Genomic DNA, 15,207 nt, shown 5'->3' on the forward strand with positions numbered 1-15,207 from the left:
GGGGCTTGGCGGGGGGTGTTGAGGGAAGGAGGTGAGGCTTGATGGGGGTCCAGGAATGGGGAGGAGGGTCTGAATGCATGGGGGTTGCGTGGACGATGCATCCTCTGGTCTCCCCTCCCTCCGCAGTGATTTACCTCTCCGCCAGTTACTCTAGGCACCCAAAACGATGTGCCCACGCTGCTGAGACGGGACGCATGACCGCTCTTGTGGCTTCCCTTTGCTTCCCCATCAGAAAGTCATTTTTCTGAGGGGAAGCAAAGAAATCTGTGCGGGACATGAATTCTGTGCATGCACAGTGGCACAGAATTCCCCCAGGAGTAAATCCTCATGCTTCAGACTATAAGGCAACTGCTAACTGACTGGCATTAGGAAGAAACTTCCCTTCAGGTTATTCCTTAGTTGTCCACTATGAAATTTACTGCATCTTATTCTGAAATATTTGGCATTAGCCATCATCAGAATGGGATACTAAACTAAATGTTCAGTTGTCTGATATGGTAGGGCAATTTCAATGGTTCCTATGAAAACTAATCCAGTTTACTAAAGGAAGATCAGGATGCTAGAAATCAAGAGATTGTACATTCATACTGTTATTTTTTCTTTTAAATTTAACCAAAACAACACTAAGTATTTATCCGGACTGAAAAATTTCTGTTGGTTCAAGTTAAAACAGGGTGCTCACCATTCGTGAAAAACATGCTGTAAGAATTCCACTTCCAGATCCTACATCAAGGGCTTTGGCTCCTTCATGTAACTGTTCAGATAGTAGTTCTAGAGCATATGCATGCTGACAAAGAAAAACAAAAGGGCATGTACTATTTCATTTTACCCACTGCATATTCACTTTTTCAGAGATTTCAGGTTATACATGACAACCCAGTGTTGTTATAGGAAACTGACGTCAGTGTTCTTCTGCACCACAGCAAGAAAATTATTTTGATGCTTTTCCATCTAACTTTAACACATATTGTTCTCAACTGTTTCCTCTAACAACAAAATATAGACTATGCCATCTCACTATTTTTAGGTCTGTAGCATATGGTTATTTTTTAAATAAAATCATTGATACAGATTCTGCACTGCATTCTAGACCCTTCGTAAAACTCTGATGGTACAGAGGCCAGAAAGATGTAGCCAGCTGAGAATTCTGCAACGTACAAAGGAAGTGTGCTGGCACAGGTGGTGGTTAATGTAAGCTATGCTCCAGCTATCCTCAGCTTGCACAGTCTCTTGGAAACTATTTGACAGTTGGAATACGAGAGAAGCAGCCCATAGGTTGCTTTAACCCAGGGGTCGGCAACCTTTCAGAAGTGGTGTGCCGAGTCTTCATTTATTCACTTTAATTTAAGGTTTTGCATGCCAGTAATACATTTTAACATTTTTAGAAGGTCTCTTGCAACAAGTCTATAATATAACACGAAACTATTGTTGTATGTAACATAAATAAGGTTTTAAAAATGTTTAAGAAGCTTCATTTAAAATTAAATTAAAATGCTGAGCCCCCGGACTGGTGGCCAGGACCCGGGCAGTGTGAGTGCCACTGAAAATCAGCTCGCATGCCGCCTTTGGCACACGTGCCATAGGTTGCCTATCCCTGCTCTAACCTATATAGCACCAACACAGAGCCAGCGTAAAGAAGCCATAAAGAGCTCCCTGATGGCTGCCACACACCTAACACGCCACCTTGTATCAACCAAAAACTCATGAAGCAAAGAATCTGGGACAAAAAAAAAAAAAAAAATCTATCATTTATGGATAATTACATGATGAGCAATGTTATCCTATAATTTGTTTTTAAATCCATAATTAAGAGGTCCATATAATGCCTAATTTTATTAGCGGAGTTCTCTGCAGTATCCATACACAGCTGTGGTACAGCAGAGAAGTGGCTGTCAGGAAGCCAACTGCTGCTCCCTGATTTTGTTCGGACCAGCTCTAATTAAAGCAAAAGGGGCAGCTTTTATTCATTCATACTACCGGCATAATGTTCCTAAAGTTAACTGCAGCAAATTGGAAAAAGTGGAGCCTTGTTCTGCCACCCCCTCTACCACCTCTTTTCCCCCTCATACTAAGCAGTTCACTCCTGTGGAAGAAGGCAGAGGCATAGCAGGTACAAAAGACAGCATAGCCAGCTCTGCCTGTTTTACAGTAACCAGAGATTCCCCCTACAGAAGGGAATTCTCTAGAGGGTTTCTCCAAACAATTAGTTTCAGTTCACTTTGCACTGAACTAAGCAGACGCAAGAATCTGGGGCCACATGCAATTCTACAAAGCCGTATTTTTAAGTTGGCCACATGCAATTCAATCAAATAAAAGAAAGAATTTGAAGGCTATGAGTTCTTTTATTTTAAGCCCACAAGAAAAGGTGACTTCAAAAGCTTTTGAAAGTAGAAGAGACTACGGCTCTACTTCAGCAATCATTAACATGATCAACATATATACTCCAGTTATAAAAATCTGCATCTAGGTATTTATACTACAATTGGTGTGGTATATGCTTTCAATACTGTATGAATTTGAGATTACCCATCAACATTGAGAGTGAACAATACTTTTGCTGAAGGTATTATTGTCACAATAACAACGTCAGATATTTAGAACTTCAGTTTTCTCCAGATGCCTACAATTTTTATATTTACATTAGCATGTTCTCCATTTAAGTTAAGGTTCTAATGCAGAGGTAGGCAACCTATGGCACACGTGCCAAAGGCGGCACGCGAGCTGATTTTCAGTGGCACTCACACTCCGCAGGTCCTGGCCACCGGTCCGGGGGGCTCTGCATTTTATTTAATTTTAAATGAAGCTTCTTAAACATTTTAACAACCTTATTTACTTTACATACAACAGTTTAGTCATGTATTACAGACTTATAGAAAGAGACCTTCTAAAAATGCTAAAATGTATTACTGGCACGCGAAACCTTAAATTAGAGTGAATAAATGAAGACTCGGCACACCACTTCTGAAAGGTTGCCGACCCCTGTTCTAACGCATCAGAAATCTAGTTGAACAGCCCACATGCATAAGATTATTTCAAGACTAATCATTTTTTTCACAAGTCAAATTTCTGTTTTGTGCACTAAAGGACAAACTCTGCTTCCTCCATGTGTGTAAAACGCCTTCTTGAAGCAGAACTAATGTGGTTCTTCTGCATGAGGGGCCGGATTTTCAGGAGACATAGATTTATCCCCATCCCCATCCAGGCGCGGCACAGGAGCTTGGGAGCAGGGTGGGAAGATCCATCACTGTCTAGTCCTTTCACTTCTCTACCCCATCACAGGAATACTGATAGTGAAGGAATACTCCTTCCCATTCCCATTTTTCATGCCACAAAACCCAACTCTGAATTTAGTCTTAGCAACTGCTATGTCTCACCTAGACTGTCAGACTCCCAGGAAAAATTATGCAACTAGTTTTAGAGGCCAGTCACAATAGCAGTATTAGTTTTCTTCAATGAAAAGATCAATTAGTCTTAATAGTAAACTGATGACCTAAAACAGAAGTAGCATTTATTTAGAAAGAAGAACAAAAAATGGGACGGTATGGAACATAGGAGAAAATTTTAACTACTCTGTTATTTTGTAGCTCTAAGTAGCTTCATGGTTCTGTTGACTTTGTAGCAGGTACCAACAGCAATGTAGCTTAGAGTATAGGCTGTTAAAAACCTACCCTCCTTTCCCAAAGGGTTGAAGTTACTTACCTACAGTAAGAACTGAAATCTACGATTTTGGCATGTAGACCAGGAAAGAGTGTAACAGAGCACTACCTTCATTTATTGGCTGATATAACTTGACCTTTAACTATAGCGTGCCCTACCATAATCACTGTTCCTATACCAAATCGTAACTCTTCATTATAATTTTCACTTGATGGCAAATAGCCTATTTAACGCTGCAAAACTTTCAAATATACACATTTTCCTTTTTCCATCACCTTTGAGAGGAGATTTTAGAACAAAATCCCATCAACCTATTGAGTTAGACAAGAACCAAAGTATTCTAACCACAACTCAATACTGCAATGCTGAAAATGGTTGAAGTGTACAATTAGAACTCAAATATGTGAGTGGCACCTTTAGTAAGTTTGGGAAAAAAGTCAGTTTAATAAATTTTAAGTTGTCAATGAATGTGTAAATTATTAAAAACTTGTATACAAAGTACATTATATTGGTTTTTTTTTAATCCATCAGAGGTCTTCAGTTGCACTATCCTAGTTTTGGATACTACTGCTAAAAAAGGAATAGTTTGCACATAAACACTTTATGCATATTTTTACTTTCTACCTTGCTTATGTGATGGACTAGAGAGGCAATATGGACTCAGTGAATTTAGGCTGAACACTAAGGACAATTACTGATATTGATTTACTGTTATGCAGACTAGCTGTTGTCAAACTTTTAAAAACTTAATGTTCCACTAAGAATTCAGAAAAAAGAACAGGAGTACTTGTGGCACCTTAGAGACTAACAAATTTATTAGAGCATAAGCTTTCGTGGACTACAGCCCACTTCTTCGGATGCATATAGAGTGGAAGAAGAAGAAGAAGAAGTGGGCTGTAGTCCACGAAAGCTTATGCTCTAATAAACTGTTAGTCTCTAAGGTGCCACAAGTACTCCTGTTCTTTTTGCAGATACAGACTAACACGGCTGCTACTCTGAAACATAAGAATTCAGAAATACTTGGTGCGCTACTTACATAATTCTAATCAGCGTAGTTATAACAGATTCTTATTCTGATATTATATTTACCTTTCTATTTAAAGAAACTTCCATGCCCTCTGTTTGTGGGACAAGTGCCACCAATGGTAAATTTAGTACAGTGTGAGAAACATGGATCTACATTAAGATTCTGGAAAAAATGGCTACTCACCTTCTCGTAGTTGTTGTTCTTAGAGATGCGTTGTTCACGTCCATTCCAATTAGGTGTGCGTGCGCCACATGCACAGTCGTTGGAAAGTTTTCCCTTAGCAGCTCCCATCAGGTCAGCTGTGGAGCCCCCTGGAGTGGCGCCTTCATGGCACTCAATATATGACCCTGCTGACCCGATCCCCCTTTAGTTCCTTCTTGCCGGCTATTCCGACAGAGGAGAAGGAGGGTGGTTATTGGAATGGATGTGAACACCACATCTCGAAGAACAACAGAGTGCTTGTTCATGTCAATTCCAATCAGGCGACTCCCAAGCTCTACCCTGGAGGTGGGGTCGGAGTTAAGGAATTGGTGACAGGAGCACTGCCCTACCAAATGCTGCATCATCTCTGGAGTGTTGGGTGATAGCACAGTGAGACGTAAATGTATGCACCGATGACCAAGTTGCTGCCCTGCAGATCTCTTGTATCGGGACCTGGTCCAGGAACGCAGCCGACGAGGCTTGTGCTCTTGTGGAATGTGCTGTAAGAGTTGGGACTGGGAACTTAGCTAACTCATAACATGTGCGAATGCAAGATGTGATCCAGGAAGACATTCTCTGAGATGAGACGGGGAGTCCTTTCATCTGGCCTGCTACCGCCACGAACAATTGGTTCAACTTCCTGAACGGTTTCATGCGCTCAATGTAGAATGCTAGCGCTCTCCGAATATCCAGTGAGTGCAGCCTCTGCTCTTGGGTACTGGTGTGAACCTTAGGATAAAAGATGGGTAGAAAAATGTTTTGACCACTGTGAAATTGTGACACTACTTTGGGGAGGAAGGCTGGATGAGGCCTGAGCTGCACCTTGTCCTTGTGAAAGACCGTGTAGGGTGGGCTGAAGGTTAGAACCTTTAATTCAGACACCTGCCTGGCTGATGTGATGGCCACCAAGAAGGACACCTTCCACAACAAACGGAGCAGGGAGCAAGTTGCCAGTGGTTCAAAAGGAGGCCCAATTAGCCTGGTGAGGACCAGGTTAAGGTTCTATGCGGGAACCAGTTGCCTAATCTGTGGCTATAGACATTCCAAGCCCTAGAGGAAACGTCCTACCATGGGGTTAGTGAACACAGAACATCCAGACATTCCTGGATGGAAGGCTGAGATAGCAGCAAGGTGCACCCTGACAGATGCCGCAGCTAAGCCCTGTGGTTTGAGATGCAGAAGGTACTCCAGGATGAATGGTATAAACACTTGGAGTGGAGGTGTGTGTTGCTGGGCACACCAGCAAGTGAATCTCTTCCACTTGGCTAGATAAGTAGCCCTGGTGGAAGGTTTCCTGCTACCAAGTAGAACCTCCCTTACCAACTCCGAACATAGGAGCTCCATGCGGTTTAACCAGGAAGCTTCCAGGCCATGAGTTGGAGGGATTGGAGGACTGGGTAGTGGCGGTGACCGTGGTCCTGAGTGATCAGATCGGAGTCCACTGACAGCTCCAGAAGCATGGTGTACCAATGTTGATGGGGCCACACTGGAGCCAGCAGAATCACCTCCGCTTTGTCCCTGCGGATCATGAGCAGCACCTTGTGTACGAGCGGGACCAGTGGGAAGGCATACATGAGGCGGTCTTCCCAAGGTAGCAGAAACGCATCCATTATTGAACCCGGGCTGCGTTTCTGGAAGGAGCAGAACATTGGGCACTTCTTGTTGCTCTGGGTGGTGAACAGGTCGACCTGGGGAAATCCACACCTTTGGAAGATGGGATGAAGAACATCTGGACGGACGGACCATTTATGGTTGCAGAACAATCTGCTGTGGTGATCCGCTATCTCATTCTGCACTCTTGGGAGATAGGACGCCTCCAGGTAAATGGAGAGGGCTATGCAGAACTCCCATAGTTGGAGAGCTTCTCGACATGGGGGGAAAAAATGGGCTCCCACTACCGCCTTCCCTTCCTCTATGATGGCAGATAATTCAGCCCTAGAGTCCACAGGGATCAGCTCTTTGAACTTCAACATGGAGGACCATGAATTGAAGTTATACCTACTATAGCTTGCTGGTTAGCTATCCTCAGCTGGAGGCCCCCAGTGGCATAGACCTTTCTACCGAATAGATCTTTTTGCCTCCTTAGATTTGGGGGCTGGTCCTTGCTGTTCCTGACACTCTTTCTGTTAACCACCGACACAACCAGAGAGCATGGCTGTGGGTGTTAGAATAAGTACTCATAGTCCTTGGAATGGACAAAGTATTTGTGCTCCACACCCATGGTGGTCAGCAGAATTGAGGCCGGGGTCTTCCATAGGTCTTTATATTGTTTTGAACAGTTTTGATCAGAGGCAGAGCTACCCGTGATGGACTTTGGGAGTGAGCATGTCCACCATGGGGTCCTCGGCCTTGACCACCTCCTCCGCTTGCAACCCCATGTTGCGGGCAATCTGCCTAAGGAGGTCCTGATGTGCCCTATGGTCAATCAGAGGAGTGGCCGAAGTTGACGCTCCGCCACAGCTTCACCAGGGGAAAAGGACGAGGTGGCCAGAGGGGGTACTGGGTCCTCCTGCCCCACCGGCTCCCTGACCTCCTCTTGGTCAGTGCACGCCCTAGTGGGGGTTACAGCCTGGGATGCTGTAGCCTGACTCTGCAGCTGGTCCCGTGTTGGGATCGCCTCTGTTGCGACTTGAGCCTGAAGGGGTGGTTCAGACAGAGTGGCCTCGGATCCCTGAGTGTAGGCCTGTCCCTAGGAGAGTGGGGTGGCCGGTGTTCTGATACTACCAACCTCGACCCCCTTGAAAAGGTACCCTGGGCCTGATGGTAAGCCCAGCGGGTCTAAAAGGACCACTGTGCCAGGGGCTGCAGCTGCCAGGCCGGTGGCACCCTCCTTCGTTGCCTCTGGGACTGCGCCTCAAGTAGTATGAGTCAGCATCAGACTCCGAGAAAGCTCTGGCATACAGATGCTAGAACATTCCGTACACACGCGCCTGGTGCCAGATCGTGGAGGTCCGCAGCCGGCTGTGAGTGGACAGCAGATTCCATTAACAGTTGTTTTAGTCAGAAATCACGCTCCTTTTTGGTTCTTGCCCGAAAAGCCCTACAGATTTTATACCTTTCCGTTTGGTGTAGTGGGAATCACTGATGGGCATAGATTTATTACAAGCACTGCAGGGTTTAAAGCCTTGGGCTCACGGGATGCCCAGCGTCCGAGGGGGGTTAAGGATTGGGGAGAGACCCTGCTCCCAACCTACTATCTAAACTAACTATACTAAATTAACTTTAACTAACTATAAACCGTAATGACTAACAGAAGAACGCTAAGGGAGCACTTGCTGAGCAAGTAAGCACTGTTCCAACAGCCATCATGGACGGTAAGAAGGAACTGAACAGGGGGTCAGGTCGTCAGGGTCATATATTGAGTGCCATGAAGGCGCCACTCCAGGGGGCGCCACAGCCAACCTGACAGGAGCTGCTAAGGCAGTGGCTCTCAAACTTTTGTACTGGTGACCCCTTTTACATAGCAAGCTTCTGAGTGTGATCCCCCTTATAAATTAAAAACACTTTTTAATATATTTAGCACTGTTATAAATGCTAGAGGCGATTTGGGGTGGAGGTTGACAGCTCACGACCCCGCAATGTAATAACCGTACGACTCCCAAGGAGTCCCAACCCCCAGTTTGAGAACCCCTGTGCTAAGGGAAAAACTTTCCAATAACCGTGCACGCAGCGCATGCACACCTGATTGGAAATTACATGAACAAGCACTTGAAGAACAACATACGTACTATTGTTGTGATTTCTTCATTTCTTGGTATACACCTCTGAAATTTTTTTTTTTTTAAACTTTTTCAGATATAAAAAAGCCAAAGTTTCAAAATAGACAGTTTGAATTAGACCCTACCCTTTGAATTCTAATAGGTAACTTTAGGGAAAGACAAATGGAGCATAAGCTATGAAAATGTTTACTGTACTTTCCCACAAACTTTATTTCGCAAATAAAATACTATATGGGCTAAATATACCCACATTAATTCTTAATTTCAAATAATGAAATAAATGATCTGAGAATACTTTAGTATCTGTGATACATCATCAATACACTGAAATATAGGACAGTTACCTGTTCCGTAACTGGTGTTCGTCGAGATGTGTGGCTCCTGTCTATTCCACAGTAGGTGTGCGTGCTCGCCACGTGCACTGCTACCGGAAGTTTTTCCCTTAGCAGTACCCATACTGGGGGAGCACCGCGGCGACCCCTGGAGTGGCGCCTGTGTATTGCGCTATAAGGGGAGCCATGGGCTCCCCACACCCTCGGTTCCTTCTTGCCGGACAACTCCGACAGAGGGGAAGGAGGGCGGGGAATAGACAGGAGCAACACATCTTGAAGAACACCAGTTACGGAACGGGTAACTGTCCTTTCTTCTTTGAGTGATTGCTCCCGTGTATTCCACAGTAGGTGATTCCAAGCAATATCTGCTGGAGGTGGGTAGGAGTTCATGAAGGTTTGGGACGAAGTACCGCCCTGCTGAACCCAGCGTCATCCGTAGACTGGGAGACGATCGCGTAATGCGAAGTAAATGTGTGAACTGAGGCCCAAGTGGCTACCCTACAAATGTCCTGGATGGGGACATGGACAACGTAGGCAGCTGATGAGGCCTGAGCCCTCGTACAGCGTGCCCTGACGACCGGTGGTGGGGGAATCCCTGCCAGATCATAGCACGTGTGTATGCACGAGGTGATCCAGCGGGAAAGCCGCTGGGTGGAGATAGGCTGTCCCTTTGCCCGCTCGGACGAGGCAATAAAGAGTTGAGAGGACTTCCAGAATGGCTTAGTCCAATCCAGATAAAAAGCTAACGCCCTACGCACATCGAGTGTGTGGAGATGGCATTTCTCGGTAGAGGAGTGGGGCTTGGGACAGAGCACGGGAAGGAAGATGCTCTGCTCCATATGGAAGGCGGAGCGGGCCGACGTGATTGCCACAAGGCCACCTTCCACCCTGAGTTCCTTGACGTTTATGTGAAGGGGCAAGTCCGGGGCCGACCACACTCCCTGAGTTTGCACGTCCCCCATGTGGGCTCCCCAGCCGAGGTCCGAAGCATCCCATGTGCCTAAGCCCAGTGCCCTGATGCTGAGGTACCTCGAGGGAAGCCTCTGGCATGACGTCTAGACGAGCAGGAGCTGGAATGGGAGCACCGACGTGTGTCCCATCGAGAGCGGCTACAGTACCCACGTCTAGCAGATGAGTGTTCCCAGTGCCTCTCTTGGTGCCTACGCTTGCTGGCAGGCGGCGTAGAGGGTCCCAGCGACTCCCATCCCGACGGTGGCCCGGACGGTCTGGCTGGCGTCGAGGGTGGCTGGGAGCTGTCAGAAGAGTGGCCGCTGCGCGCCGAGCTGTGTGGGGAACGATCTTCGGAGCGGGAACTGCGGCTGCTCGGAGGGGTCTGGTGGGCACCGAAAGGGGGCTTGCCTCGCGACCTAGGGCCCATACCCATTTGCGAGCTCGGGACGGGCAGAAAATGTCCTTCGCAGACTGCACCGCCTCCAGTGTCGACGGCATCCATACTGGTGGGGATGCCTGGGCCGACGGTACCGGGCTGCTCCGCTCCACACGAATCGGAGCCTTTGAGGCATTGTGAGGTTGGACCGTTCCCTTGCTTTTTTGGAGGGAGAGCAGCGCCGACTAGTCGAAGGGGCCTCGCTACGTACCGACAATGCGGCGGCCAGCACCGAGTCCGATCTCCGTACCAGCGTCGGGGTCAGCGCCGATTCCATCAGGAGAGCTCGAAGTCTGAAGTCTCTCTCCTTCTTGGTTCTTGGCTTGAACGACCTGCAGATCTTGCAACAGTCGCTGGTGTGAGTCTCTCGCAGGCAGCGAAGACACTCAGCGTGAGGGTCGCTCCTGGGCATAGAACGGTGACAGGAGTCGCATGACTTGAAGCCTGGGGCACGGGGCATGCCCCAAGCCCACTCTAACAACTGAAGAACGACCTACAATGGTACCACTAAGGTCGAGAAGAAGGGCTGCAACAGAGCTGGAGCACAAAAGTTCCGACTACCTTCACTGGCAGCAAGAAGGAACTGAGGGTGGGGAGAGCCCGTGGCTCCCCTTATAGCACGATATACAGACACCACTCCAGGGGTCGCCGTGGTGCTACCCCAGTACAGGTACTGCTAAGGGAAAAGCTTCCAGCACCAGTGCATGTGGCGAGCACGTACACCTACTGTGGAATGCACAGGAGCAATCACTCGAAGAAGAACTCCTCGTGTTTACTTGTTAAGACTCAGCCATGAACTGTCTGAGTCTCAAATCACTAGGCAAAGGTCTCACATCTCAGTATAATTTCTCTCTTGACAAAAGAAAAGATTAAATAAATTACAACAATTCCACCTGGTTGAATTCACATATAATGATAGACAGAAGTACAGGCAAGATTACAGTAGTTTCCAACATTACTACCAATAGATAGTAAAAGCTGTTGGAATAAGTATACTTTTATTCTGGAGAGTGACTAGATTGCTAATCATCTTCATTAACCATTCTGTGTTATAAATCTAATGCTTACCATGTGTGGGGCACTGATAGTTGCTTGGAAACCTGTAAAACAAGAAAGAGGTAAACCTACTGATGTAAGAGTTGAGCTATCCGTGTTATAACATTCCTATCCAACTTGTGTATGAAACATCGCATATGCAAGCCCTCAAATGAGACACTACAGCTGCTCCAGCTGTGTAGTTATATATTAGTACTGTATTCAAAATCACGGTACAAGAAGGTCTGACATGCCCAACTCTAAAGTGAAAAAAAAAGTTCTGCTACTTTCCCCAACTGGTCAGTACATACAGCAATGACGGGTGCTAAGAAAGAGGAAAGTTTCTATATCTTTCCAAACTCTCTTTCATTTAGCATCTTATTTTTAGTTTAATACAAACCTTTAGTTTTGTAAAGCTATATTGCATGAAAGCTGCCTATGCAATATTTACATCCAAAGAGCAGTGTTTCCCCTTTCCACTGTTATTTCCCATGTGCCAATCCTGGTTCATAATTTTTTGTATGCGTTTTTGCACCAGATTACAAACTCCCTGACATAGGGACGGTGTCTGTTTGCCTGTAAATCAGCATGCATATATATAAGGGGAATGAATGGGGGAGAATTGTATTGCATGCATTAACACTTAGGGAACATCAAGTCAATTTTTAATTTGATTTTTAAGATGCACACAAGACAAAGTTGGTTTATGTAGGAATATACAGAAAGTTCAATATGGACTAATGAATAATGTACTATAACTAATCTAGGGTTACCATACGTCTGGATTTTCCCGGACATGTCCGGCTTTTTGGGCCTCAAATCCCCGTCCGGGGGGAAATTCCAAAAAGCCGGACATGTCCGGGAAAATAGGGAGGGAGGGCCCGGCGGTGCTCGGTCGGGGCCGCTGGGGTTGGGGCCGGCGGTGCGGGACCGGGCCGGGGCCTGCAGTGCTCGGCAGGGGCCGGGAGTGCGGGGCTGGGGGTGGCGCGGTGCTCGGCTGGGGGCCGCCGCGGTGCTCGGCTGGGGCCGGAGCTGGAGGCGCGGTGCTCGGCCGGGGGCACAGGCACTTGGCCGGGGGCCGGCGCCCCAGGGCCCGAGCCGAGCCAGGTGGGAGACGCCGGGACCAGAGCCTCTTGGCCTGGGCTGGCCGGCTGCCAGAGGGAGCCGCTCGGTCAGGGGGGCCGGACTGGGCCGCGCCGCACCCCGCCCCAGCTTACCTGCTGCCTCCCTGTTTCAGGCTTCCCGCAAACATATGACTTGCGGGAAGCAGGGGAGGGGGAGGAGCAGGGGGCGGAGCATTCAGGGGAAGGGGCGGAGTTGGGGCGGGGAAGGGGCCCCATGGAATGTCCTCCTTTTTAAAAATTAAAATATGGTAACCCTAGCTAATCCCACCATCAGCCAAAATAAAAGCTGAAAAAGAGAAGAAAAAATAGATTCACTTTGATTCATTTCCCAAAAAGAAAAATAATTAAAGGCTCTGGGTGGGAGCAAGCAAGTTCCAGAATTCATGATCCTTCACTGAAAAATGCCCTGCCAGCAGTCCCTTCTTATTTAACCTTTTAGGTCAAGTACCCACATCAGCTGACCTCAACTGCAGTATTGTTCAAAGAGAAAGAACATCTCTAATGTAACCAGATCAAATTATTTAGAGTTTTATACAGTAAAGCCATCACCTTAACTGCACCTGGTAACAAAATGAAAGACAATATTGACTAGAGGACTATAATATATTCCAAGAGGCGTCACTAAGTAAATGGGCTACTGAAGTCTACATTAGCCAAATCTTCAAATTAAAAAAGGCTGGATCAGCTAATTGTGAAGAACTAAAACTCCTCCCATATAAAAACTTTTCAAGCATTTCTTTAAAATAAAATACTTTCATATTCTTATTACACATGCCAAACTCATACTCTGTTATAAAAGTGAGGATAGATATTTTAGATAGATGCTCTCTTACCTATTGATTGAGGAGAGTCCATATAAGGGTTGCATTTTGCATAGTGGCAACGGTCTGTAGCCAACATTACTTCATATACTTTATCTGATTTGATTATTCCATTTTCTGAAAAAAGGAGAGTTTTATTTACAAAAAACTGAAAGCACAATTCCTTTTTTATAATGATATGTCTACGCAAGGACACAAAATGTAAAATAAATGAATTCATAAATTGCAAGAAATCATGTATTATGCATACTTTAACCTGTACCATGCTTCATTTTAAGCTTTGACCAGTATTTAAACACATTGAATTTTGAGCTACACCACAAGTTTTTCTAAAAATTATCAAATGCTTTAAATTTTGTAAGATGTTGAAGATTTTATATTCATTTTCCAAAGACCTGCCTCCCCCCCCCCCCCACCCCCACCCCCGGGAAAATGGAGCTTGTTGAATACTTTTGCCACTCCTGAAAGAATACTGTTAATCTCTCATTTAATACTGAATATAAAGTACATTGTTCTGCTAACAAACAATTTATGGTTCCTTTACATACACAGGAAGGAATAAGACCACTTACAAGTGACAAACTACAATATATTTGCCTATTTGACAAACTGTAATTTATTTTCAAGTGCTGTTTCACTATTTGTCTTGAGAAAAATGTTCCTCTTAAAAGAAACTCCTACATCATTAGGATTCTGACATTTGGTCTTACCCAGCCCACACGAGAATTCACATCAAAACAGTTACATCTTTGTTGCTCTCCCAACTGAATTGTAAAATGGCAAAAGCATTTACATTCATGTACATTACCAGTTCAGTCAATAAATTTTTTGTTTAACTTATGATCAAGTTCTTTATTGCTAAATGATTATTTAGCCTTGTTTTCTTTAGTGTTCCGAAAAAGCATTCATGTAATCACAAAAGTATCTTAAAAACAACTGGAATAAACAGTATACTTCACAGCCAGTCACTTACATAACAAAAAGATATGCAGTTTAAACCAAAAACAAATGTTTTAAAAATGAAGTGCTCTATGAAGCTATTCACATTAAACAAGGAGTAAAAAATTTAAAAAGCACCTAAGCCATTTTTGAAAATGGGACTTAGACTCATACAATAGGCACTTTTGAAAATTATACCCAAGATCTAGTAATCTAAACCCAAATTCTTAAGCTTGTAATGGGACTGTTCTTATTAAAGTTACTTCCATTTTTCAACTTTTCATTCTGGGAATATTACTGCAAAATATCCATAAGGACATGGAGGTTCATATTTTTGCTGAGCTGCCTTTATCCTGCTATCACAACAAACTGTTAGTTCCATAGATCAATTATAACTTAAACCTACAACAAAAAACACTAATTTACTAATGACAGGTAAGGGGTGAGAAATATCCATATTCCCGTTGAATTAGACAATTGAAATCCAATAAATCTTTATGAGTGGCCAACTAGGAAAAATATTCCTAAATTTGTACTTTGATCTTTCCATTAGAGGTCACAAAAAGTTTTCCATCATTCAAGTCCCTTCTGAGATCCTGTCTTGAAATCTCTAACACTTTTGTTATTGACTGCCACCAGCTCAGGTATTGTTTAAACGGCAAGGGGGAAGCAAAATAATCAAGAGGGTTCCATGGCAGGTGACTACAGCATCACTGCCTGGGCATTGAGGAGCTTCTGAGATGTAAGTAAGGTACATGAGTGCGCAGGAAAAATCCCAACTATTGATTTCTTGTTTGAGATTGTAAGGTTGAGCAGGAAGCCTCCAATTTAGAGAAAGTTGGGCTAAGGTCACCAGTTAAATAAAACTATTTTAATTAAAAAATGATGGAATGTTAGCAAGTCTGCTGCAGCCATCTACACTGATATGCACATGCACTCAAAGGGTTAATTGCTACAAACTAGAA

General features: G+C 45.0%; 1 protein-coding gene across 2 annotated transcripts in view; it reads right to left on the minus strand.

The window, feature by feature from the left end:
• The window catches only part of PCMT1 (protein-L-isoaspartate (D-aspartate) O-methyltransferase), a 58,673-nt gene that overhangs the window by 22,713 nt on the left and 20,753 nt on the right, over positions 1–15,207 (minus strand). For both annotated transcript variants that reach the window (XM_034765432.1, XM_034765433.1), the window contains exons 2-4: positions 13,316–13,420; positions 11,392–11,423; positions 683–787 (exon numbers count right to left, since the gene is read on the minus strand). In XM_034765432.1, the coding sequence (XP_034621323.1) occupies positions 683–787; positions 11,392–11,423; positions 13,316–13,420 (242 nt within the window). The remainder of the gene's footprint in view (positions 1–682; positions 788–11,391; positions 11,424–13,315; positions 13,421–15,207) is intronic.

This window comes from Trachemys scripta, chromosome 3 (assembly GCF_013100865.1).
Source record: "Trachemys scripta elegans isolate TJP31775 chromosome 3, CAS_Tse_1.0, whole genome shotgun sequence".
NCBI lineage: Eukaryota > Metazoa > Chordata > Testudines > Emydidae > Trachemys > Trachemys scripta.